Below are 27,675 nucleotides of genomic sequence, written 5' to 3' on the forward strand. Positions count from 1 at the left end.
ACATCATGGGTGCTGTTTCTAAAAAGCTGTTGAGTACAGAAGAGGATGTTTCCTGCTGTCAGCAGTGTTGTATACTGTATATAGTTGACCCTTACCTGAATGAAAACAGGACATAAAGAGAGGGCTCCAGAAATAAAACAAAGCTTTATCCCCGCACTTACAGACTGGATAAATGGAGACTACTCTGAGCCTGTCTCTGTGCTGTTCTGCTTCCTATGGTAGTTTTTGTTCGCATGAACACCTCAATTAAAAACCTGAGGTTTATAAAAAGACAATTAGCTCACTGATAGGTTTATGAAAAGGTTGTGAACAGGTCTGAAGCCTTCGTGTGTTTTCCTTGCAAAGGTATTGCAACTTGGAGCTGTACTCCCGTCCTAAGTCAGAGGTATGGGTACACAACGCTCTACTGCCCTCCCACCTCACACAGACTGAGCTGTGCCTTCGCTGTGGGAAGCGTTCATTCCGCTCGAATACGCAGGGGGAAAGAAAATTCTACGTATCTATAGCGATGCTAACTTCACGACCAAAGCGTTTTTAATCAGTTTTTTTCGACAAAAATGCATTATGAGAGGATTCTGATTCTGATATGCATTTTACAGTCCTCTGTTGAATCTCAGGATCTTGGACCCAGACTCATAATCCGCAAGGGTAAGAAAAAAACAGCTATTAAAATATAATGTACATGTATTGACATTAGAAACATTAGTCTGTTTTCATTTTCTTCTTTTTTCCTTGTAGTCGTCAGGATATAGAATTAAATAACACTGTACAATGAAGGATTGTATTTGGAAATCATAAACAAATAGCGCTCAAAAATAGAATTTAAGGTGCGAACACCCTCTTCATTATATTGTAATATGTGATTTATTCGATTTAACTTGCGTCGATAGTTTCACACGCTTTCCTGAAATTAATTTACAGGATTATGAATTGGTTTTGATATACTAAAAAAATGATGTTGGTCTCGATGCGTCACAAAATTCAAAAGAATGTCTTTGCTATGACGCTGACATCAGTACATGATCCTTTCATGAAGGAGTATACTGTATGTACCAAAATGCATGCTAGAGTCTCTTAGCTTTATTTTTTCCATCGTAGTTTTAATGTATATGAAAATAAAACTCATCAGTTTAACAAACCTGTACATTTGCTCTATTCATTTGAGATAAGAAGTTTTGCTTAACGAGCTTGTGTTGTATTGAGTATTGTATCTGATATGTGAGGAACAAGGCATATGTCCGACAGACAAGGGCATAAACGTACGCTCCAAAATACAGAGTTCCCCCCCTCACGTTCTTCTAAAAAACGGTCTAAGAAAAATATAGAATCCAAAACGTTTTTCTGTGTAGAGACGTGTTTTTTTTAAAGAAAAGCAGCGATAACGTGTTGCATTCTCACATACAGTACGCCTCAATCACCAATCACTCGAACATGAATAATATAAAAAAACATCAAATTTTTATTTAAAGAATCACATATTTTATTCAGTTCGCCTGAGACGGCTTCCCAACAAGCTTATTCACATACCGCTGTCTCGTAGGATATGAGTCTGTAAATACAAGGGCAGCAAGAACGCAGACTTGTGGGTCGACAGGGGATGACTCGGCATTAACGGGGGAAATTCTCATCGCGGTTTCTTTGTAAAAAAACGGGACTGGAAATGTTTAAAACTAAGTTTAAAATGACTAATTTGTTGAGGACTATCTGTACTTGAACTGCAGGCAAAAATACAGTCCTAGTCACCTCTAATAATGTTATCTTCTAAGTGTAACATACTGTAGCCTAAATGTTGCCGGTTGAACTAATTTGACAACGATGCTCCTTCGCTTATTGCACCCTCCGTTAACCCAGCAAGTGACAGTAAAATATTCCAGTGAAATAACTGGGCAGTTCAAGTCACTTTAAGACTTTTTAAAGTGTTGTTTTTTTAAAGAAAAGTATAATGATCAACTTTATTTTATATAGCGCCTTTACAAGTGGTTTCTCAAAGTGCTTTACAGTAAGACAAAAGTCCACAGTGAGAGGAGACGGCATGATTACACAATCACAAAGAGGGTTTGGAATAAAGTAGGAAAGCAGTGGAGCAGACAGAACAAGTTAAATAAAAGCCTACAGTATACAGTATAAAGAAGAATGAAAAGAATGCCAGTGGAAAGATCTATACCTTTTCTTTAGTAAATACAGAACAAAACTGCAGTGCTTTGTGTCAGATGTCACAACTTTGTCTGACACCCCTATATGGATGTTGAGTGACATGTCTCAAACACTGAACGCTATGATGGCCGTCTATGATATACTGTTTCGAGCATTGTGGTGAATGGCTTTTGTCAGTCATCACTTTATCACTGTACTCTTAATGCAATCAGGAAATTAATTATTTAAACGACAGGATATTCAACATGCGAGTCTCTGGGGAACAAACAAGTTACACTTTACCAGCAGCTGGTGAAGTGGTAACAATACAGGCTTGAGGAGGGTATTACAGCTGAGAACACCATTGTGAACAGGAAACAGACAGCCACGCATCACAGGTGCCAAGATCTAACAGCAGCTTGAAGTAAGACAAGCAAGTAAACAGGTAGACATATCAGACCTCTTTTTCTTGGGCTCAAGTTCCCACCAAATGTGTTATGGTCCTGAGGCTTTGTCTGCTCCTGATACTGTATTTTTAGGTGTACAACCCTGGTAAAAAACAGACAGCTAAAGATTGAAATCCTTATACTTAAATGCTGTAGTTTCCCGATATCTTTGTACTTTGCCTTCCCATTTATTTCGAAGGTGCCTTGTGTTGTGATGGGTAGTTTGTCCCATACTTGTGGGAGTACAGGACAAGATAACCAGCCATGTTGTCAAAGCCAATACCTTGGCTTCCTTCAAGAAAAGGCTGGAAGAGATCCTAGGCTTAACTAGCTACTAACTACTAAACTGGCTAGATGGGCCACATTGTCTTATTTGCGAAGGTTCTTATGTCTCCTAAATTCTGTATTGCATCATGTTCCAGGAGCTGGTTGATAGTAGATTATGAAAACAACTACAAGAAAGCGAGACTAAGCTCTTTGCCTATTCCACAGGGAAGAAAAGATAAAGAGTACAGTATGTGTCTGAGAGACACAGAAGCAGATGTTATTATTAAAGAAAGATTAAATTCAGCACATTTTGAAACATCGATGCTATCAATACAGTGAACATACAGATGCCACGGAACTGGTAGAAGACAGTCTGCATGAACTGGCAACAATGTCCTTGGTTTCTAAATCTTAACAGAAAGCCTGATAGGAAAAACGACAACCTGCCTTTGCTTATTTCCAGATGACGACGCCGACAGATTATGGTACAAAAGAAATCAGAGCCACACTGTGTTCTTCCTCCCTGAAGGCTCCGATGACCTGTTCGTTGGTGTTACAGATGCCATCTACAGGATTGACCTGAAGCAGAACAACTTCACACAGGTTAATGCAAAACCAATGTTCAGACTTTTAGAAGTGGCAGCAAACTGTGAAACTATAGCCCAACTTCATTTCTCTAGGTCATGTTTCCAAGGCTTAGTCCAAGAGAGCTCTTGTGCTTTTTGGTTTCTGTTTCAGCTGCATTCTGAATTAATTGAGCTTTCTGAAGGCTTGATTGGTATAATCGTTTGATTTTAAGTAACTCTTCGCTGCTCTCATGTCATGATTCAGAATTCATCTCTTTTGTGAGTATTACTTTCAAGAAATGTCACAGCAAAACTCCATACCTATTCCAATTCCATTGCAGATGATTTCTAAATTATTTAATTTCAACAGTGACCCACTGAAGTATTGAGACTGTTCCAGGCTTGAGAAATGGCCTATTTGAAGGTCACCTATAAAAGTGTGTTGGACTATGGCTCTAAAGGAACACTACTGGTCAGCCCTGATTTATCACATGAATAATTTTGCAGTCCAGGATTGTTTAAGTGAAATACTCCAACACTAGGTGCTCTTTGTCACTGGGGCAAACAGTTTATTCCCTTCTGCATGCACAGATTTGTGCTGAATTCATCTGTGTCTTTTACAAGGATTTAGAACTATCAAACCATCTTACATGTTGCACTTGGAAATTCTGTCTCATGTACACTTTGGGCAACTGATGAACAGTTGTGTTAGTTATATTGTGTCTATTAATAAGGTTTTGCTTTCTGCAGAAATTCTCATTGAAAACAACTAGAAGAGACTGTGAAGAGGTAATTGTGTTCTCCTTCATGTTACATCTCTGCTGTCACATGTGTAATGTGCATATTTTGTTTAGTATTATAGCAGACTATAGTTACTATACTTGTAATATAATATTATATTGTATGTAATATATAATAGCATAGTAGTATGATTTCTTTTGTTGCTATTTTTATGTGTTAAAATCACTATGACATAAATTAAAAGTAAATTAAAACTATGACATAAATTAAAAGTTAAAATAACACCAATAATATTAATGTGAAAATTATGTACAAAAAGTAATTTATGTGTTTCAGCAAAAAGAAACCTCTAAGTACATTTTTGAAAAAAAAAAAGTACATAACAGAACAGAGATTAAACCTTCCTTTCGGTGCTTCACTGGTTAAATATTACAACTTGGTATGACAAATATCTTTAGCTGTGAGGAGTCTTCTCCAATTGTAGACTTCTCCTGTCTCAAAATAAACTTAAGAGTCACACTCCATTACCTCTTTTTGAAACATCTGCAGTATTAATAGCAATGAGCTTGTAGGTTTTTTCCGCAGAACTCTGGCCTGCAGCTTAATGCTTCCTGTTTAATGTTTAGTGTATGTTAAAAAATGAAGGAATTAACTGAGGAGTACATTTATGAGGGCCCATGCACCTGTGAAGGGCAGGAGTGAAAGCTAAAATTTATATCCAAGCAGCATTTTGTTTTTACACTCTGTTTTAGGACTCTTGTGAAAATGTCATCACTGTCATGCAGCAGTTTCAAGACAGCCTGTTTGTATGTGGGACTAATGGGATGAGACCCCAGTGTTGGAATCTGGTAAGTTTTTACTGGTTAAAGCAGTCCCCATGCTGAACAATGAGACAACAGCAGCAGCAATTGAACACCCCATGTTGTTAGCTAAGCGATATGCATTTCAGATAATTGATCATTGCTGTGAGAGTGACATATTGGCCATTTTTGTAATAAAGTGAGATTTTAAAGAACAAATAGTGTGCAGGGGACCTTTTCTTTTTCATGTTTATGTAGTACTACTGCTACAATACACTGTGAAAAGACAGTGAAGCTTTACAGCGTTTCTCACTGCAAAGCTTATGATAAAGTTTTACAAAACTAAACGTTTAATGATCTGGCCTTTATCTATTTTGGTCTCAACAATTTCCTGACAGAAATTATAAACCTCTGACTTTATATAAGGTTTTAAGCGGGAGTAGCTATTCTTGCCTTTGTTTCCAGCATATGTTTGAATTCACCCACAATAAATCATATAAAACCACATTTCAATTATGCTTTATCCAAAAATTGACAGTTGTGACTAGAGAGCTATAATTTTCTGTCACTTGTGAAAATAATATTCATGGGAGCAGGTTAATATACTATGACTCCTTGGCAATCCTGGTCAGTATAATTGGTACAGTGTATATGTTTCTGAATTACTATATGCATGAATGAGGTAACAAATGTCTTTGACTTTTGTAAAATGAGGTAATGTGATATATAGAGTCTACAACCTTGAGTTCACCAAGTCTGCATGAACAATAGCTTTTATCTTTGGTAGCTCTTTTTCATGCAAGACATAGTTGCATTGCCCTTACAAAAACTTCCAGGATAGGCTCCAATCTCTGCAGTCCTCACCAGGAATGAGCTACAGTATCTGATACCTCATACTGAAGGGATGGAAGGACTCTATGAAAATAAAGCATGTAGCATGGTAATGTCTGGAGTGACCACAATGCAAACATGTCTGAAAAAACAGTGGAATACTGAACCACTGAAGAAACAACACATCCTAAAGCATTTCCTTAAGATGTCTACACTTTATATGAGAAAAATATTTTACATTTTTGTCTGTAACAGTCTGCTGGATGTCTGCGTTTTCTTGGTACGGGTGTTGTCATTAAGAATGCTTCTACTGACTACATTTTGAGTAATTAAAAGGTATTTGTTTATTCCATGAAGCATCCTCAAGGCAGCAAGATTGTTGAAAACTGTGATGGAGTTGGGATTTCTCCATTCAGCCACACTCAGAATTCCTTGTCGCTGTCTGTAGGTAAGCCACTGGAACATTAAGTACTCTGAGCCTTAGACTTAAATGAAGCATATTTAATAGGTCTTATTCATGGCGTGTCTGACCTTGATTTTGCTGGAGCACAAGTCACAGGAAAGGCAAAGAAGAGTTTACACATAAATCCAAACTACAGACCAGACACTTACCAATGTGATGATTCAGACAGGGAACGCATTTCCTCCACTTGAACCAAACGTGTTCCTTGCCAATTCACTTCCTCTTTTCTGTGACGCCAGAGATATAAGATCAGGACGCTCATTAGCTAATTAATCAAACCGATCCAATGTATGGCAAGTACTCAGCTCCCCCTCCTCTCTGGCCTCCACCTGCTTTCCTGGGTCTGGACAACATGGAGAGCCAGTATACTGCCCCTCCTCCCAGCAACTGCTACTGGCTGTCCAAGCTTTTCCCAGGGACCACTTGGGGAAGAGGCTCCCTGATGACCAGGGCCAAAAGGCCCTGGAAGTAATCAAACGCACAGTAAATATTTGTTTCCTAGGAAATTAGTTCTTCCTGAATACGTGTACACTGCCGTGTCACTGTAAATCTGGGGCAGACTGATTAATCTAAACCAAATTATTCTGGAGCTCTAGCAGCTGTTTCGCTAATGACATCAGAGATGGGGAGAAATACTGTACACTGCTAGAGGCCACCGCCACAGATTTAGTAGAAGTGTAGCAAAATGGACAGAGAAAGTTCTGTTACAGGTCATCTTTACAAGATCCAGCATGTTTTAGCATAAAGAATGATTGATAAGCGGTATCTGGGATTAGCTATAGGAGGCTGTTTTTATTCCAGAATGGGTATTTTAAATCCCAATTCAAATGAATTCCTTTTATAACATGGAGGTATGAATTATATTCCATTACTTGTGGCTTCACTATATACCTTATTTTTTGCAACAAAATATTCCCATTTTGGTCTGCCAGAATCAATCCAGTTTTAATTAACCCTAAGGTGAGATTTTATTTTTCTTTATATATCTGACTTATTTTTTACTGTAGTTCAAATATCTATTTTCCATTAACTTCCTCTTGCATGAACACTCACTGGAGGCATTGTAGAGGATAGCGCCCTTGTTTTTGTTTGTTTTTGGAAATGATTCTAATGGATGATATTACAGTAGGGATGTGAAGGTTCACAGAGAGTGTCACCTGCCTAAAAACAGAACCTACGTCCTCTTGTTTTTGTCTTTTCACAGAAGGGAATCTGTACGCGGCCGCTCCTTTGCGTGTGAAAGGAGCGAACCTCCAGTTCCGGAGGATGTGTGGCAACAAAACGAAAGTCTGGATGTACAACAGCTGGACGGCAGGTGAGTTTACTGGTTAGTGTCCACAGCTGGTGTCGCAGTGTCAGGCTTCTCCCCCTCGGACTGCAGCGGTATCACCCTTCTTGACTGAAGGAGAGCCGAAGTTCTGTCCGTCCTCTGTTTTCACTGTGGCACAATCTTTCCCACTCGCTGGCATCATCCTGTTTACAGGACTAGGACAGAAGCCAAAGACCTCAAACTCCTTCACCCGGGGTTCAGTGACTAATGTATATTAGTGCTCTCTATTTTTATGCAATGTTTCGAGCTAATTATATACTTGGAGCTTGCCGAAAGCCATGTGATATTCAGCTAACCTTTAGATCATGAACTTGTAGAACACTATAGTACAGACAAAAGAGAAACTCTAGGATACTTTTCTGGGAATATCATGCCATTTTGTCCCATAGTCCCAATGATTAATTACCAATATTAATAATGGAGCGTTTCTGTTATCATGACAGAATTGTTCTTTATTGTTCTATTATAGACACCATTGTCGTTGGATTGTAAAAATGTGAAAATTTCCTATTTCAATTATTTTGTAAAAGGCATTGAAATTAAATGCCTTATCACAGAACTAACAGTTTTGTAGAGAGAAGGGTTACACTTTAAGATTAGACAGCTAAGCATCAATCCCTTACGCACTGGCCTTTATATAATTGTACCTTTAATAAAACAGATCTTCTAGGTAAGTAAGGGATGTGACGTGTTCAAAACGTCTTACAAAATCTGGGCTTAAAGCCCTTCTACTCCTTTCTAAATTCACAATCATAGGGTGGTTTATTGTTTAATCTCTCAACAGAGCCCACCTTTATTTTTGCCTCATGGGTTAGCAGACAAGAGGACCCTCAAAATGATAAGATTTACATCTTTTTCCGGGAGAAGAACTCAGACAAGAGCCCTGAAGCTGACCCATGGATTTCAAGAGTTGCCCAAGTTTGCAAGGTACAGTATTAACAGTCAAGCCAGCTACATCATAACCCACAAGATATACAGTATGTATATGTGCTATATGGAGTCATAACCTACGAGAGGATGGCACATACTTCAGAGTGTCAGCCTGCTGCTGTTATTTGTGTAACTGAAGGAAACCTGTGCCTTTTGTGATTTATTTTGTGATGTTTTAGTCACAATAAAACCTAGCTTAACCTGCTTGGCTGCGGACTAACCTCCTGACCTGACGGGCAGGTGCAGAGGTGGAGATGGGGTGGAGGAGGGATGCAAGAGACTTATGTGAGACACAGAAGGGATTATGTACAGTTCATTTTAAACTGGTTTGAAATTGATACATTTTTCAATTAGAAACATCAGCACTGGAATTTTTCAGAGGTATAGCTAAATACTGTATGGTCTTTGGAAGTGCAGGACACAAAACTGATCTGAAAAGCAAAGTCACAAAAAACATTATACATTAGTTGATGCAAACTGCTAGCTACATAATCAGCACTTTAATTACTGAGAGAGAACTCACTGTATTTGTGGCTCCTTTTCTGAAGGCTCAGTCAGCACAGAAAAGGCTGAGTGCGACAGTAATACTGTTGTTATAGCTGAGCTGTTCCTGCATGTACTGTACTGTGAACTCAAGACCTTTAATAAGTATGCTAACTGTAAAGCTGAGGTATGCAAGAAATTGTTTTCATTTGGTCAGCTCCCTGCATGTCTGAAAACCTGCATATCGCATTCTCATTTCACAAGCAGAACATTCACCATGTTCAGACTGCTGAGTGATCATTTCATCGAAGAACAGGTGAAAAAACAAAGCTATTCAGTGCAGCTGCATACAGCTATTGCCTGTATGTGTAGTGAGGAACATACAACATAGTGTACTGTACACTATCATTTGTATATTTATAGGTATACAGTAGGCTCATCATATATTTATATATATATTTTTTCAGATGTTTTATGTTCACTCATTCAGTAACAGAATTATGCAACTACACAAAATAAAAGGAATATGAACAACACAGACAACATAAATTCACCACAGTAATAAAATGTTTCTAGAATGTTATCATCATCATCCCATTTGTGTTTCAATGATTATTAATGTGCAGGAAACTGAAGGATTAATGGTTGGGGATTGACGTGGATGGAAACAGTCCACTGTGGAGATCTGTTTTCACATATTTAAACACTGCAATACCTACAAAGCTTCATTGTAATAGGAAATCCTGAAGTTTTTTTATTCCATAAATTCAAACAATCACTTCCTGCGTGTTCCCTCAGCTCCATCTGCTGCTGCTGTTTAGCTTTTCCCTTAAATGTTCATTTTTTTTATTTTAACGAGCACACCCCCTAGACTCCCAAGTCTTTGAACACATCTTAACTGTATAACTGGTTAATTGTACTTAATGTTTGGATTTTTACATTTAGTTTTCAGGGTCTCTACCTCACCTTTTGTACATAGAGGTTACATGTAAGTCCTGGGTAAAATAAAGCCTAAATCTTCAGTTTTAAATGTCACATACTGTATGAGAAAAGAACACACTGTTTTTAAACAGTGTCTTTTAAAAATATAATATCATTTTTTGGCAAAAAAACTACTAAATCTGGGCAGTGTGATTAAAGCAGAATTAGGTGTTTGTGAGGCAGAGCTGTCTTAGCTGTTGACTAAACTTTTGACTGACTAAAATATCAGTTGTCCAGTGTAGCTGTACAATTCGATTATTGTAATAACCAGAACCAGAACCTGCTATGTTGAAATATTGTTTCAAGTAACTGGAGAGAAAGGCAATCCTCCACCTCATTTAGGTTCCCCGGCATGTTTCTCCTGTTCCTGACAGCTCATTTCTCATCATGCTGTCTTGCCTCCTCAGGTGGATGAAGGAGGCTCCAAGAGGTTGTTCCAGAACATATGGACTTCGTTCCTGAAAGCACGGCTAGTCTGTGGAATTCCAGCAGATTCGCTTTATTTCAACCGTTTACAAGACATCTTTGTACAACATGCAGACAACTGGAAACAAAGCCGAGTTTACGGTCTCTTCTCCAGCAGCTGGTAAGCATGTTCCTTTCAGCTCAACCTCTTCACATATCCCTGGAGTACAGTTTTCTTAAAGACAATTGGTAAGCACCATGGGTAGTGTTCTGTAATGTCCTGGTGTTTCAATGTAAAAACAACACATGAAGCTAAGAAACATTGTCCTCATGTACAGTATGCCAAGGTGTCTCTCCTAATGCACGAACTGTCTCTGGATGTTTATAGGAACTCCACTGCTGTTTGTGTTTACTCAATGGAAGAGATTGACCGTGTCTTCGAGCACTCTGCCTTTAAAGGCTTCTCAGAAGAAATACCTAATCCAAGGCCAGGAATGGTAAGCAATTTTCTTTCCTTATGTGTCAGTCAACCAAGGTGAAATGTTTCAGTTAAATACATAATCTCTTGTTTATTTTTTAAAGGGAATGCTTGGTATATATCCTAGAGTTCAACACAAGGCTTGCCTGCACTTTGGATAACTTGTCAACATGTATACTTTTGCTGAGGTTACATTACACCACTTTTGCACCTTCTTATCTATTAAAATAGAAGTTCTGTGCATTGCTTAAAATTAACACAAAAAAACTAAACTGCCTTAAAGACAAAAGGGGATACACAGGGGAGGCACTGATAAATCCTAGAAGATAGTCCAATCTTTTACATTTACTTTACAGAAATCTTCCTGTTACTCCTCTTCAATTCATTTTTATTCCTTTTTCTAGTCTGTGGTTTTGGTCTGACTCTTCTAGCTATAACAGGTGCAATTAACCCAGTCCAGCAAAGACCCATTTGCTCATTTGCACATACTGTATGTAACTGATTACAGCCTAAGAGAAATGTCTGTTGTTGACCACATGTACCAATAATTGGCTAATATAAAGTGAAATAAAAGTAGGCTTCAATGAAACTTCAGATGTGCCGGGGGCCGTTGAATGAACCCCCATAGTGCAAAATTGTTTCCAGGGCTGTAGGGCTGTACTTCAGAAGTGAAGTCTTCAGTTAAACGAGGCAGTTTTCCATCGGTGTAGCTGAACTACTCTTTTGTGTGTGGCCAGGGCTGGCAGACATGTGAAAGAAAACATGTTTCATCCAAATGGACTGAAATCTGATGGCAGATAGGATCAGATTCCCCACTGTTAGGTTCAATATTTAATGATTAAAGACCCAAAGTGTTTAAATCTGCACCAGCTTCGTCTTAAATGCATGAGGTGTTTCACATCAGCCTGAAATGAAAGGTTGTGTGATGTGGCAAGGTCCAGATGTTGGGTGGGTGCCCCAGATGTTGCTACACTGAACGAGATGCCCACTGTCTAGATGTAAACTATAGTGACACTGTACATTACAATTATAACCTATAGGAGTCTCAGAATACTAACTTCTTGATTAAAAAAAATATTTGGAGATTTTAACAAAATAACTTAAAATATTTTTTAGAAGAAAATATGATACCTAGACTGAAATGTTTATTTATGTATCTTTAAATCTTCTAAAAAATGAATAAGATTAGAGTTACCCCGGTGCTCAATCCATACCATTGTATAGGAATGTAGTGTGGCCTAAGGGACATACTTTATTGTATCACAGAACATCTAACCTATAATTTTGGATTACTTCTAACACTGGGTGGATTGACACTCTGTCAAGATAACAGACATGATACAACCATTAAACCAGTAGGAAACTACAGAAAAGTGAGAAACATCTGGATGCTTTTACAGCAGTTAACTTCCGTAAGAGTTTGGGTGTACCAGAAATATCTTCCATAACATCCGACCTGTGCTCCCTGCTTTTTGTGTTGCAGGATCCTTGAATGACTTGAAATCACTTCCTAATTCCCTTTATTCTTCTTGACACCTGACCCCAAAATGGTTGTTCTTTCTTTACAAAAGCAGGCCCTTCCTTCCCCACTCGCTGCTAAACAACTCCAGGCTTTATTAAATCCGAGACAAGGCATGGCATGGCTCTCCTTTACAACGTGCTTATCAGAGTCCTCCTGACAGACATTCTCCATGGGTTAGCATGAGGTTTTCTACATAAAGTATGAAGTACTTGGTACAGATAAGCAAATATTTGTTATCTCTAGTTTTATTAGATGATATATTTAAATCTTTTGTATTTCAGTGTGTTTCTGACAGCAAGAACCTTCCACTGTCCACCATCAGTGTAATAAGAGACCACCCTGAAATGGAGGACTGGGTTCACCCTATCCAGCGCACGGCTCCATTCTATATTAGCAGCAACAACTATACAAAAATCACAGTGGATAAAGTCATGGCCGCTGATGGAAACTCACACAATGTGTTGTTTCTCGCTACAGGTTTGTCTCTGCAGTCTTATTAAAGTCAAAGTTAATTTTTCACATTGCTCACACGGCTTTCCTCTGCTTTCTGTCCCCAAAGGTAAATTTCAAAACACACAGGCCAAAGTTCAAAACTTTGAAAACAACTGAGGTGGCTCAGAAGGACTGGGGATGAGGCAAATATTTTTGTAATACATAGCCAGCAGCTCTATCTCTATATACAGTATATAGCCAGCAGCTCGACCACTCTTCAACTCACAACTGGTAGCCCGGTCTGTGTGGGTCCTAATGCCCCAGTATGGTGACTTGGACCTTTTATACTGGAAAAAGGCACCGTCCTTCTGATGAGATGTAAAACCGGGGTTCCACGGTCATTACAAATCCCAGGGTGTTTTTCGAAAAGAGAAGGGATGTTAACCCTGGCCAAATTTCCCCCTGGCCTTTATCAGTCATGGCTTCGTACTAATCCTTATCTTTGAACTGGCTTCATCACTCTGTTCTCATCCTCACTCCTCAGCCAATATGTGCTGAGCATACTGGTGGTGGTGGAGGGGAGTCCCCATTACCTCTAAAGCACTTTGAGTGGAGTGTCCAGAAAAGCGCTGTATAAGTGTAAGGCTATTTATTTTTGTTAACCTCTATCTGGGCAGAGAAACCAGGTAAGCAAGTGAAGCAGAATGAGAAAGATCTCTCTCACTGCTAGCCCAGAAGTACACCGCCTATTGTTCCTCACTTCTGACCTGTAGTGTATGCACTTCAAGAAACACACATGCTGCAAGTGCCCCTTTCTAATTTTTTTGAAACTACAAAAACTACTAAAAAGGAAGTTTCAGATATGGACACATTTCCTCAACTGAAGGTCTGTACAATGCGTGGAATGTGATAGGAACTGCCCTGTTTATACTGTTTATTGCCAAAGAATTGTGACCTTGAGTAACCCCTGAGAAAACACTCAAATCTTAGTATTTTACCTTTCTTCTTTCATTTTTGTTTAATACTTTCATTATCTTAGACTGTAGGCAACTCAAACAAGAGTGTTTTTCTTCACTTTTATACAAGTGATTTTAATAGTGATGTAGTGGTTTATATGTAAGATCACCAATCTGGAACACCAACTGATGCCTTTGAGATTATGAACTACAGTTACCTCTTATTCTCTAAGTGTCTAGAACCACTTTCTCTTGCTTAATTCTTCACCCCTCCCTATACTGTATCTCCTCGCTATTTTTGTGGAATTTAGAATGTAAAGTATGCATGTTCCACACCTTGGTACTTTGATAACTAGTATAACACAACATGTCTCACATTTTAATCTTCCAGTGCCTTGAAGGTTACCTTCTAACAGACCCCCTTATAGAACATAGAATAGAACATAGAATAGAACAAATATGGCTTTTGAATTTGAGAGTGGATTTTTGTCGGCAGTGTGCATACCTTTAATATCGACAAGTCTGAGGAATGGTCCTCTTTGCCTTGCTGATAAATGAGAGACATGCGATCCGAGCTGTCCTGCTCTCCAGATTTTCTGTGTTCGAAGTTTGTGGTCTTCAATTTCAAAATTAAATTGCATCAATATAAACTTCGCATTAATACACAGACTTCTTCCTAGTATTGTTGACTGAATTGTTTAAAAATAAACCAAGGATATTTGTGGTACTTCAAGATAAGAAAATTGGCCAATAAACTATAAAGAAAACAGCCTTTATTTTGGCAAGGCTTAATTTCCTGTGCATTATTTATATTTTTATAGACAAACCCCTGGTATCTACAATGTAGCATCCTCCTGTTAATGTCAGACTTAACAAAAAGTTATATGGTGATCAGTGCGGCTCATTTTTTTGTTTTAACTTTGAGATAAACCTTTATCATATACCGTTAAAACATTTTTCCCTGGCCTCGGCACCACTTGTTCTTAAAATTTCCTGTTACCAGATGCTAATTACTCTGCTTACTTCCTTCCCCACAGAAAGTGGAAGAATCCACAAAATCTTGGAGAAGAACTTTAAACCCTTCGTCATTTCAGAAACTCGCCTGTTTGACCAAAGTGTGCAAATACAGTCCATGAAACTTGTTCCCCAGAAGGTGAGCTTCTGAAAAACATCCTCACCACCTCACGGTGAAAAAGACACATAGATAAAAGCCAACTGTAAAAATAACATAACCACACTTACTGGTTTAAACTTCCAAAGGATTCTCTTAGATATTATCCATCCTGTTTTTAAATCTCTTACATAATGTATAAGTAATATCTGTACAGTTGATTAACATATGTAGGGTTATCTTTTTGTACTAAAAAATATAGTTATATATATTTTTATCTATAAAACCAAATAAATCTTACCCAATATGGTAAGAAGTATTGCATTGTACTATATCCTGGGCGAGCTTTCAATGAAAATTGTGGAAAAAGTAAAGTTGTTAAGGAGGTAATATTACAGGATTTGTGTTTAACAAGCTGTTGTTCATCCCTTTCCAGAAAAAACTGTATGTTGGATGTGAAGATCAGATAGCTCACTTAGACCTGCAAAGATGCAAAGACTATGGCGAGACATGCGAACGATGTGTTTTGGCCCGTGATCCGTACTGTGCCTGGAGCCAGTCACGATGCGCTCCAGTGACCCCGTGAGTACAAGAATATTTTCATATCTAATGAAGAATACAGCCGTGTTCTGCCCCCAGTGATAACACAAGTGCCTTTTCTGTTTTCATTTTGCAGAGGAGCCATTCAAAATGTTACAGAAGGAAATATTGATGTTTGCCACCAAGACAGAAAAGGTAGATCCTTGCACCAAAATAAACTGATATAATAGTTGTTTTCTTTCACCAAACAAAGAAATCCCCTGATATAATATAACAATGGCTTGCACATTTTGTGGATCTGTGAAGATGAGGATCTCCAGAAGATGTAAAAAAAACCAAGAGGCTCTTTACTCACGTTCTGTGTCCGTTCTTTCAGATGCAAGGAAGAGGCAGAAACGCAGCAGCTCTGCAAACTCATCCGGCCAGTACACCGTCCCTCTGAACTTCCCACTGTATCTGTCTTGCCCCATAAATTCCCTGCATGCCACTTACACCTGGGAGCACAATCACAAGAGGAGTGAGTGCCAGCAGACAGAGTCCAATTGCCTGCACCTCATCACAGCCATGAATGAGGAGGATTATGGGAGTTACGCATGCATCTCAAGAGAGCAAGACTACACGGAGGTCATAAGGGAGTACCAGCTAAATCCTGTCAGCATCAACGTGGCACCCCACATCTCAGCTCTTCAATCAGTCTGTTCTGTTGTTGCTTCTTTGCTTTTCCAGCTGGGCATTTAAAGCGATCGACTCAACTGGAATCATAGCTGAGCAGCTTAACTATCTCCATTTCAGCCTGGCTCAAGGAGCTTCACAAATATGGCAAAATGTTCTGAGTGAAATGTGGTGAAAAGTGTCACCCACTGATCACAAATTCAGGGAATGGCTCATATTTTATGTTTGATAAACACAAGCTGCGGTGCTAATTTTGTTGAGGCAAAGTGCTTGATGTCAACAGATCTCGTTTCCTCTAACTGGGCTCATTCAGTGAAGGTCCACTGGTTCACTGAATTTGATCCATGTTTCACTCGAACATCCGGGTGTTCTGCATCACAACTGTCCAGTAGAGCATTGACATATTTTGCTATAAAGGGAGACTAGCAGCAAACTACTGTATATTTAAAAAAATATCCTAAGGGAAACTTTATTAATGTGTAGTTGTGCTTTGCCAGGAATCTGCTCACATTAATACTGATCTGTGTTTTAGAGTCTTCATAGAATGTAAATACGTATACAAGGGTCCTCTGCTTAACATTCAGAGCAAATTTACATTTAGCAGATGTACAGAATTTGGTCCAACCAGGATAAGGAGGAAATGTTTTCATCAAGAGAGCAAGACTACAGTGAACACTCTGGTTATCATGCAGCCACTGTACTGGTTGTGACAGAGCCTGCCTGGTTCACTATGAAGGTGAAAACAATAGGGTTTGAAAAAATGAAGTGTAGATATCAACTGAACTGTGCAGTTATCATGTACTTACAGTGGATGAGTAGCAATAAAAAGAAGACAGAAGGCAGGTTATGAGTTGAGATTTGCCATTAAGAATCCATTTGGGTATCTCATTAACTTAGACTACAGGGAAGAAAGAAACATCTAAAAACCAAGAAGGGAAAAGTTGTTAAAGTTAAATCAAGACAAAAATGGTTAAGGTGAATTTAGGTTAAGTGTCAATATTGAAAATATATGACTTTTAGCACTATGGAGCATATGCAATAAAGTCTGTCTAGTCTACAGAACGATTTGGGGCTTTACAGAACTGTAATGAAGTACAGAGATGTTACAAATATTTATTATATCAGTACTTAAGATAAAAATGTATTTATTTTGAAGTAGATATTGAGAAAAGGACGTGTGCAAGCTATGTCTTTAACATCCCTGGAATAATAACTATAGAGTTGTCAAGAATTATTTTCTTAATGCTGTGAGAGTTTATTTTTCTAGGATCATTTAAATACATGGGATTTGTAGTGTGATGGGACATGTTGTGGGGTTTTTACAACAAAAGACAAACAGTACTAATGTACCACTTGGTGTTGGTTCTTCAGTTATTGATAGCGTAAAACACTGCCTTAACCCTGGAATGTATCTGGTTGCTTTTCTCTGGAAGGATTCCAGATATTTTCTACAATATGGTGACCAAAGTTGGACACAATATTGTTAATAAGTCCTTAATAGTGCAATTGTACTGTAGTTACTGTACTATAATGCACAATTTTGCTATAGATGTACATTATTCATTTTTGAGTATATTTCTTAACATTGCTTTTGCCTTTTTATTGCTTTCCTACAGTACATTCAGTACATTGTCTAGATGATAAAAATGAAGTTTCAACATAGACACCGGCCTTTTTGTTTATGAGGACTTTATACTGTAAGTGTCTTACCTAAATTAACCTCTCTTATCTCAGCGTTTTCCTTTTTATATTCATAGTTTGTTTTTTTGCTACCAGCATATAAAACACTACACTGTCTGCCAGGTATTTGCTCAGTCCTGATTTAGCTATTTTTTATTTCAATTGCCACTTCTGCAATGTTTGTTAATCCTCCTAATTTGGTATCATCTGCACACGTATGTTAGTTTACTAACTGTAACAGGATATACAGCAGATCACACATACAGTATATATTAGGAAGAGCAGTGGTCCTAGTACAGATCCCTGTGGTACTCTACTAATTACACCACCAAGCAATTGACCCAGATAACCAACCTATGTTGGGTCAGTGATGCTACAGTATAAATTTGTTTGGTGGACATTGGTTCATTGTTACATCTCTACAGTTGAGATAGTTATAGTTTATTCTTGACCAATCTCATACTGTGTTTGGTTCCTTTGTTTTCAGGGATCTTTGATATTGATATTGATCTTTGTTTTTGGTCAGTCTCCTTCTTATAGCTACTTATGTTGAGAATAATGTCTTTGAAAGACTTCTATAGGGTACTTAAAACCCCCCAAAGATATTAGAAAAAATATAATGAATTTATAGGGGAAATAAAGGGTAAGGATTAGGATACTAAAATGCTTAAAACTATTAAATTGAGATATGGGGTGTCTCCAGTCACACACACATACAGTATATAATGATGGCTTGTTATGGGGTAAACCCATGTAGAACAAATAATGTCTATTATATCTGTTTGTTATGGTGTGATTCACAAGTGTCTGTACATCATTAACTATACACTTGGTCATGGGGGCCATAGAGGGCAATAAATTGAATAAAAGTGAGGAGAAACTAGAATACAACTATGTATGCTACAGGTCGTGACAACAATGCTTTTATACTGTAGCAGGGTATTTGTGAAACCAAGAATTGGGTACAAGAAACAGTTTGAAATGATCTAATCAACAAATAAGTTCAACTTAGTGAAAATATCTGAGGTTTACTGATGGTGGGAGACAGTCTCGTGGGGGAAATAAGATCACTTTATTGGCCATATACAGTTTCTTGTATTAGGAATGTGTCTTTTCACATACTGTACCCCAACCTGCTCTCCATTAGATACACAGACACACAGACAGGGAGAGAAGCTTGGGGTCAGAGCGCAGGGTCAGCCATTAATACGGCGCCCCTGGAACAGTTGGGGTTAAGGGCCTTGCTCAGGAGCCCAACGGGGTAGGATTCCTCTGCCGGCCGTGGGATACGAACCAGCAACCTTCCTTAATGCTATTTAAGAAAAGTCATTGATAAAGGCAACTTCTGTCAATTACCATCATTCTAAGATCATTCAAAGGTGTATTGGGTGGCACAGTGACATGGCTGGATTAATTGGTGTGTAGGTTGTCCATGTACACTTGTGGCTGTGTGTGTCCTGAGGCACTCTTGCATGCCATCCTGGTTCTAATCCTGGTCTTGCACCCTATATTTCTAGCACAAGCTCATTATTGCTGCAAAACGTTCTAGGAATAGGTCGTTTTCTAATAATGGATGGATCTGGTGAAGACATAGAGCCCTTCTATTGTAGAAACTTTCCATGCCTAATGCTTTCTGTACAGGGTTGAGGACTGATGTAAGTGAAGGAAAAAACCTACGACAGTACAGCAAGTATTTGTAGGAAAACTTGAACAACCGGATAAAAGTTTGTCTCAAAAAAGTTACCTTGTCTTCTGTTACTTCACATTACGCAATCCTATATTAAAAGTCTTTAGAGTTATAGTGCATAGGTATACTCTGAGCACTGCTGCTTTTTCATCAAGTGTGTTCAGAGTTTTCCAGCAAGGAAGGGAAATTTATACCTCTTCAATTGTTAATGCTTGTCTCAGATAAATGGAAAATGCATTTATAATTTACTCCATGCTGCAAACTATTCTTATCCTCTTGTATTACTTTGCTGTCTTTATAAAAGAGCAGTGACTCCATAACAAGACTCACTGTTACATCTCATTTATACAGCACAGGGACACAATAACATAGTACAGACAGAAAGCTCTTTGTCATTGCCTTTCCTTTCTGGTGTTCTTTTTTAACGTGTTGCCTTTTTGGATCTCCCAATGACTTGAAACAGAAAAGGTGTTTGAATTGATCTCTCCAACTGCATATCACACAGACGTCCTCTTTAAATTCCCCCCAGAAGTAAAATACAAAGACAGTAAATGTCTTGTCATTCCATTATCAGACCATACCAGAGACAGGATTATTTATTTGCACCACGTCATCCAGCTATTATCAGAATGCCCTTTATTCTTGCCACAGGCCATGCCACAGCCTGTTCTGGAAGCATAATGCACAAGGCAGGACTACGCCTACCACAGAACCCAGGCACGAATACTAGGACCTTGTGGACATACTCATTACCCCTGACAGTGTGTCCTTGGATGGTGGGAGGAAACCAGTGCACCTGTAGAAACCCAGGCAAGCACAAAGATTACTCAAACCCCACACGGAAGGCCAGCCAATCTGGAATCAAATGTAGGACCTAAGAGCTGGAAGGCAGCCAGACTATTTACTGCCCCACTGTGCTGCTGTAATGTGTCACTCTTGATGCTGCTACTGTAGATATTAAACTGGTTAAAAGAGAAACCAGATTACAGTACATAACTCATAAATGACTGCATGCTGCTTTGCTAGGCAGTCTTTATCTTGATGATCACATCATCAAGCTCTGGTAAATTACAGTTTTCTGATTTTGGTCACAATTATTAACAGGAAAGGTGGAGTTACCATTGGAATTCTAAATATACCCACGCAATGTTAAAAGACACTCAAGCAAAGTTCAGCAACAACAACTGAGTCTTATGAGGAATCCCAAACATTAACTTTCAATATCTTGATAAATTTAAATATTACAGATGAAACAAACAAGTCAAGTAATACAAACAATTTTTCTGGTTGAAAGGTGCCACTGAGTATTTTAACTAATTCGTTGATAAAAAACATAATGTACATGTTTATTTGGTGGTAAGAGTAACTCTTTTTTTTACGTTGGGGCTCTGTAAAAAGGTTCTTCCTTTATTGTTTCCAAGACCAGATAGACGACTGAAGCAATTTTTATATTTGTTTTGTCTTATAAAAGAAAAGGGGGAAAAGCACAAATATCCAACTACTGTCCACTACGTACATAGTACAACACAATGTAGGCTGTGAATTAGAGCATCATACTACTGTCCTCCCCCCCATAAATTAAGATCATTGTGTGTATTTTTGTTTGTGCTAAAATTGACATGAAAAAAAACAACTGTCCCCTCTGACATCCTCTGCAGAGCACGTGCACGTTCGTCCATTGTAATTATAAGGTGATTGTGTTTGGCAGGAAAAGATGTTGTAAGCAAAAATGTTGAATGTATTGTAAATGTATTTTCATAAGAGCAATGAATGGAACCTGAGCTTTTATGTATTTTATTGTAACCCCAGGACAAGTAAGTGAAACGAAACCATCTGCACAAAACTATACACCAAGCAGAAATTCTTTTTCTGATCTGAATTGCTTTCAAGACAGATACTGTAGGAAAAAATGTTATCAGGAAGTCCTTGATCTTCTGCTGTATTTTCACCATCCATTTGTGCTGGACATGCAATACTGACGTTATATCATGTACTCACGCAATACTACATTAAAAGTTATTTTTTCACTCATCGAGATAAGTGGATTAAGAGTCACCCATTCCTCTCTAGCTATCAGACTCAATGTACAATTAAGGAAGTCATTCATCTCGAATACATTGTTGATTTATGGTACCAAGTTATTGTTCATTTGTTACTTAAATAGACATTAAAGGCTGGGAAAACATGGCACACTCATTGTGGTGATACAAACATTCCATATTCATGACGCAAGGACCAGAACAATTGCTTGTGATTGTTTTCAAGTCAGACGCCTCACAAATGTCTGGCACTCAACTGCATCTCATTGCTGACAAATGCAAACTACTATGGACAGGTAGTGGGAACAAAGACCATCATTAAAAACTGTGTGGCACTGAACCTGCTCGAGCAAGCTACTGAAAAGGCTTTTGGTCTGATGATGATTCTCATTTTCTGCAACCAAAAGCAAAAAGACCAAAGTAAAAGTGACAAAAAAATTAACATACAGTATAGTGCAGTGAACCAAACCATATCCTTAGGGAGCTGTCATGTCCACTGTGACAAAAGGCCAGCCAAGATGAAACTAAGCAAAAATTCTACTTTTCTGCGATTTCTGAATGCATACCCCATTAAACAGTATTCCATTTTGTTGTCAGAACTTTCTTTACAGTTACGTATTCTACAGATTCTTCATTATTGTTATGCTCATCCAACATTCATCCTAAAGTTGTGTTTCATAGAACACAGGATACACTTCAATCTGTCTTCCCTGAGTGTGCCTGCCTTAAGCTTCGGAATTCACACACCTGCAAAGATAAATCCCATCGTGTTTTGCCAGCTGCCTGAAAGCCAATGCTTATCTTTTCACAGGGATGCCTCATGATACCACATACAGCAAAATTCTAATTAACCTTTTTGAAGCCTTACAGATAAATGTAATATTTCTAAAACCCAACAATCTGAGACAGAGCTTATTATTAACACAGACGTCCCTGAGCTAGTTATCTAAAAAACACTTGGGAGCGTTCATATCTACTGTTTTCCGAGAAACAGTTTTCCATTTTCACACTGCACTAAAGAGAAGGAAACTAAATACCCTCTAAATTGTTAGTCCAGGCACTGGCATGAGGAAAATATAATGACAGAAAATTACCATCTCTCCTGAATCTTTTGTGAACACTTCCCTTAGAATTCCAGCTAGATTCCTTTAGGTATAGACTTTTCAAACACCCACAAAATTAGCCTTACAACTACAATTAAGATTTAAAGTTAACCGATTTGACTGATATACATCTGGGAAGGACTAAATGCACTCGTTTGGGGAATTTTTGTTTATATAAAAAAGGTTGTAGTAATTTAATTTGAAACAATATGCAACTTAAGATAGTTATGTTAGTAGCAACCATTGTCCAGTCATGTTCACTGGGTTTACACACACATTTCTAAACAGGAGAACCATGAATGTCTTGTCTGCTGAAGATATAGAAAAGAAAGGTATTAAAGGGATATAAGACTTAAAATAGATGCTGGAATAAGCCTAAACCGCTTATTAGACTGAGAGTTCCTGGAAAAGATGCAATGGAGAATCCTCTGTAATCCAAACTAAATCAGGTCATGGGCTACTGCATTTACAGTCAGCATCTGAGTGGGGATCTTAAAAGAGAAATTAAAGTGCACTACAAACCAGATGTATCTTGGACACTTTTGACATTTGATGCAATATTTTTTTTTGTCTCTTTTATGTTTTGGAACTAATTGTGGGCATGTCTGTGGATATTTCTGGGGACTGCATAACAGAGCTGAAAAAAGTCCAGTGTGAGGTAATTATTTCTGTTTCAAACTCCCCTGTTGCCAGGGCTTTATAGAACAGGTCAAAACCACAAGCTGGAAGACGCGTCCATTGGTTCTATTTTCTTCCTCGTGCTCTCAGAGGAAGTAGCCCAGCCTGACTAATGACAGCAGATTAGAGGAGAGGAGGGAACCAGGAGACAAGGTCAGCACTGCACAACGCCAGACTGCGGGTTTGGAAAATCAGCACAAGACTGCTGCTCCTCAGCTGTCAGTTTGCCATCTGCTCAGGTGGCACATGTTGACACCTCTTTTATTTTTCCATCACCTTTAATTCTATTTAGCACTTCTATTTGGTTAAATTAACTAACAGCATTGGTGCCATTTTAACCTTTAAAGACTCCCCTGGTAATAAATGGTAGCTGCTGTGAGTTCCCTCTACTAAACCTGCTTTGAACAAACATAAACCTTTTTCTTTTGCTCTGTCCTATCCTTGCATTATCATACTCGTGTCAGGCTTACAGTTAAAAGTGCAGTGCGCCCTGCTGATAATCTTTCTTATCTGAAATTTTGACTGCATTGTGGTCTGTCACCTTGAATATTTAGATATAAGAGCACCTGTTCACAATTGTACTGCCTACAGATAGACAAGTTTAGGACTAAAGCCTGTCTGTGCCAAACTAAAAGTCTTTGTTTAGTTTCATTACACCACGTTAATGGGCTAAACGAGTTAAAGGTGAGTTAAACTGTGAACTTGCAGTTCAAGGCATTTAACAGAAGGTTATCCTGCTGTCTACTCAATATACTGTATGTGCTGCTTTGGGAATCACAAACACTACTGGCATATGACCACAGAGAAACAGAACTTACTCTTTGTTGTTAAGAATTACCTCTTTGTTAAAGCATGCCTTTTATACTCAGAACAGGAGCCTCTCTGTTAGGACACTCGGGCTCTTACATTGAAAGGGAGGGATTGTGGCTTGAGGAAGTCACAAGAAACTATGAGAAAGGTTATGGCCGACAGGAAGCCATCCAACCCATCTTTCTCATTAAGTTGTTAGTCATTTAATAATACAGTGATCTTTTCTAGCCATTTCTGTCAAGATCCCAAGGATTCAGCTTCAACACCATGAGTAATTATTTTGGTCCTGCCACCCACAACTTTTCATATAATGAAATGTCACCTATTTGCCTTTCTAATTTTTAATCTATGTCTCTTGTCCACGTGGTCCATTTCTGTCCTTGTGACCAATAAAAACGCTCAGAGCAACTGAAGCTGCAGATGCAACTGCAATAGTATTCAGTGACAAACAGCAAGTGAAAAATACACTCAAATATGAGAAAATCACAGTCGACAAGCATGTTTCAGACTGTTCAGATGTTCTAGGAGGAGTTCTAAATTTCTTCCATTTTGATCTTAAAGTACAGCCTGACTTTAACCCACGGAGAACTAACCACAAGTCAGGAAAAAAGAAAAGAGAAGAAATAATAAATAAACATAACGAGAATGTTACTTCACACAAGAGGAAGAAAATTCTCCCGCTTTCCTTGATCCTACACATTATTGTTTTTCAACCTGGCAAACAAAATTTTTAAGATGGGCTTGTCTCCCTATACATCTGATACTAATAAGAACCACAGCCACAAGAGAAGGAAAACAAACCCAATCATCTCAGAATCATGCATGTAATCAGGGTGGATAGTATTTCTCATAACTCATAACTCTGATGCAGCTTACTTTCCTTAATAATTCAGTCATTCTGACAGCCTGAACAGTAAAGACATTGCACTACATAACAAGAAGAGCAGAGTGAGCCACACTTCAAACTACGCAGCTCCTCAAGTCTGAATCTGTCTAGTGCATAGCCACAAGAAATTAACAAAATATGTGCTTTTGGATGCTGCCAACAGAAAAAAACATAGGTATAAATGAGACAGTTCAGTCCAGAGAACTAAGTATTGTCCTACTTAGAAGAAACAATACCTTTCTAATTTCACCTTAAAAGGTAAAGAAAAGGCCATATAAATAAACATTGAAAGCCCTTTACAGTTACAAATGTTCTTTTATTCTTTTTTAGAGAATCAAAAGGCTAATTCACTGCTTATCGGCAGGATGATAAAAATGCAAAAGGCTAACCAAACTGCTCAGTAGTCCTAGTACTGTATATCCAACTACAGTGATAGACTGATTTATCTTACGCCAAATACCGCATGTAGCCAAATATATTAAAATAATAAGGCCCAGACACAGGCAGTATTTTTTCTCCTGAGCTTTCTTACTCTCTCTCAAATCCGATTTTCACGTGAAGGACAAAAATCCCTCTGTTTTCCTTTTGTTGTCAGCAATACGGTGCACAGGAGGGAGCCAGTGACAGGGAAGGTTCCGGCATTCTGACTAACGAGACTAAACAACCAACAGACCAGCTTTCTGGCTTTCCAGTCATTGCGTGACCTCGACAGAGATACAGACATGCTACAGAATGTGCATAAATACTAGCTGGTGATCATTCAGACCCCAGGAGAGTTTTCTTCAAGAACCCAGTTAAAACGTGTGTGAAAGAGCTCCAATGCGTATTGCACTAAAATACACGGAAAATGCAAAAGTGATGTTATTGAATGTTCAAGCCTATAAGAGATATTAAGGTTGCATTCGTTTGTTCTTTAAGTAAATATAATAAATTTGCTCACGCTCGACACAAAATGTAGAAAATTAAATGGTGCTGAAAATAACCTGGTGTTTCCTATAATTGAAATTTGACCTTGCAAAACTGTATGCCAAGACACCATCAAGCAAAACAAAAGGTGTTCTTTGGCTCTGCTATTGTTAGATTATGGTAAATTCAATGTCATTACATTATACCTAAATATAGCATAGATCGCATATTAGCTATAAATATCCTATACCAATGACTACTGTAACTGATTGAATATTTTGACAGCACTCCAGATTTTATTTTGTGAGCACTACAAATAAACATTTAATTTTGTCAAATTTCTTTGGAACGGAACATTAAAATTGTTCCCATGTCTTATTCTGATTGCACATCTGTTTAAAGGATGAACTGTATCATCCAGTGGCCAAAAAAAAAATACAAAGCCCAGATCAATACAATAGTTTGCAAGATACATCCAAACAAACATCTGAAACAGGGCGTATAGGCTTTATGGTTCTGAGAAAGCAGTCGGTCTGTTTCTGTAGTTTTCACCCCCAAAAGATCACCACCAAAAACACCAGATGAGACAAAAACTCTCCATCATTCTTTACACCTAGTTTCAGCATTCTTTCCCTTTTATTGCATACTCTAGTTTGCGATAATAAACTAACAAGTATATAATATAATAACACAGTGAGTGTGCGCAGGTGGTTTAACTCGTGCGGCGGCGTTTGTTAATAATCACTTGCTGCTGGGGCTGATTAGCTCGCTTATGATTTGGTCTTGACTGCCTGGTGGTCGTGACATTTAATCCATGCTGAAAAGAAAGAAAACAACGTTTCGGCTGTGGAGCCTTCTACATATGCTATATTGTTCACGAAGAATATTACTTTTACTAACCTGTAAACATTCGTTCTCCGTTTTACGTGCCAGCCTGCATTTTTACTTTACTGTACAAACTTTAAACGGAGCTGATCCATAATAACGTCCATACATGGACTGCAAACTGCAAGTTTGGCCACATGGTCTTCCGTTCAGCTAGGAAATGACGTCTCCAATGTTCAGAAATACAAAACAAAATCAAAAAATGAACAGAAATGGTATCTAAAGCTCAAGCACTTTTTATATTTGCCGAGGAAACAGAAATCCGAGACCGATGCAATTAGAGAGTATCGCGGATAGCAAAAATACAGAGTTGGGTCGTAAAATTGAACTCTACCTGTGAACTTCACGTCTTTTTAAGGGAACACCTTTACAGGTTACGGTGGCTATGAGTTATGTGAATAAATACAATATTATTAATTCCTGATGTTTCATAACGCTGGAAAGGAGAATGATCCACAGTAATCCCGCTCCACAAGCCATCGGTCACAACACTTCCAGCGTCCTGGAAAACAGTTTATGTGTTCCGACAGGGTGTATCACATTTGAGCTCTATACCTACAGTACCTGTACACATGTTCTTTCTAGCGTCCGCACTGTATTGGAGCGCCCTCGCCTGGCGCTGCGGCCCAAGAGCGCCCGGCTGGGGTGCCCGGCGAGGGGCAGGGACTGGGACTAGGAGAGCCGCTGGCCAGTAGGGCTGACCAGCGGAGGAACCGGTGTACACAGTCGTGAGATCGCCCGGACTCGTGTAGCTTCCCTGGTGTTGCACCCCTTTTATACATGAACCCAATTACCACCCTATACCTGTGTAACTGTACCCGAATTGACCCCAGGGTGTCGTAGGCTGTTAATGATTTTCTCTCTCTCTGCTCCTGTAGTGGTTGCTGTGTCGGACGCACACCCGATTAATAAGG

At 38.6% G+C, this 27,675-nt stretch overlaps 1 protein-coding gene and 1 long non-coding RNA gene across 2 annotated transcripts; one reads left to right on the forward strand and one right to left on the reverse strand.

Annotated features, from left to right (window-relative positions):
* Positions 1 to 356: 356 nt before the first annotated feature.
* Positions 357 to 21,494, forward strand: sema7a (semaphorin 7A (JohnMiltonHagen blood group)). The gene is made up of 14 exons (XM_088641662.1): positions 357 to 648; positions 3,310 to 3,449; positions 4,163 to 4,201; positions 4,906 to 5,001; positions 6,142 to 6,232; positions 7,452 to 7,562; positions 8,362 to 8,504; positions 10,379 to 10,557; positions 10,765 to 10,873; positions 12,658 to 12,853; positions 14,802 to 14,917; positions 15,312 to 15,457; positions 15,552 to 15,610; positions 15,792 to 21,494. The coding sequence occupies exons 1-14, from the start codon at positions 558 to 560 to the stop codon at positions 16,151 to 16,153; spliced, it is 1,878 nt and encodes a 625-aa protein (XP_088497788.1). The 5' UTR covers positions 357 to 557; the 3' UTR covers positions 16,154 to 21,494.
* Positions 21,495 to 26,542: 5,048 nt separating this feature from the next.
* LOC148659440 (uncharacterized) lies at positions 26,543 to 27,341 on the reverse strand. The gene is made up of 3 exons (XR_015940595.1): positions 27,096 to 27,341; positions 26,777 to 26,928; positions 26,543 to 26,693 (listed from the first exon to the last, which is right to left on the reverse strand). It is a non-coding gene; the product is annotated as an uncharacterized LOC148659440 (long non-coding RNA).
* Positions 27,342 to 27,675: the final 334 nt, after the last annotated feature.

The sequence above is a fragment of the Lepisosteus platostomus genome, chromosome 7 (genome assembly GCF_059453375.1).
Source record: "Lepisosteus platostomus isolate fLepPlt1 chromosome 7, fLepPlt1.hap1, whole genome shotgun sequence".
NCBI lineage: Eukaryota > Metazoa > Chordata > Actinopteri > Semionotiformes > Lepisosteidae > Lepisosteus > Lepisosteus platostomus.

Excerpts from the sequence above, each read along its gene's own strand:
- sema7a (XM_088641662.1), top strand. The coding sequence starts at position 558 with ATGCATTATGAGAGGATTCTGATTCTGATATGCATTTTACAGTCCTCT. Across the intron at positions 3,450-4,162 it reads AGCAGAACAACTTCACACAG|AAATTCTCATTGAAAACAAC; the intron begins GTTAATGCAAAA and ends TGCTTTCTGCAG. Across the intron at positions 12,854-14,801 it reads TGTGTTGTTTCTCGCTACAG|AAAGTGGAAGAATCCACAAA; the intron begins GTTTGTCTCTGC and ends CCTTCCCCACAG.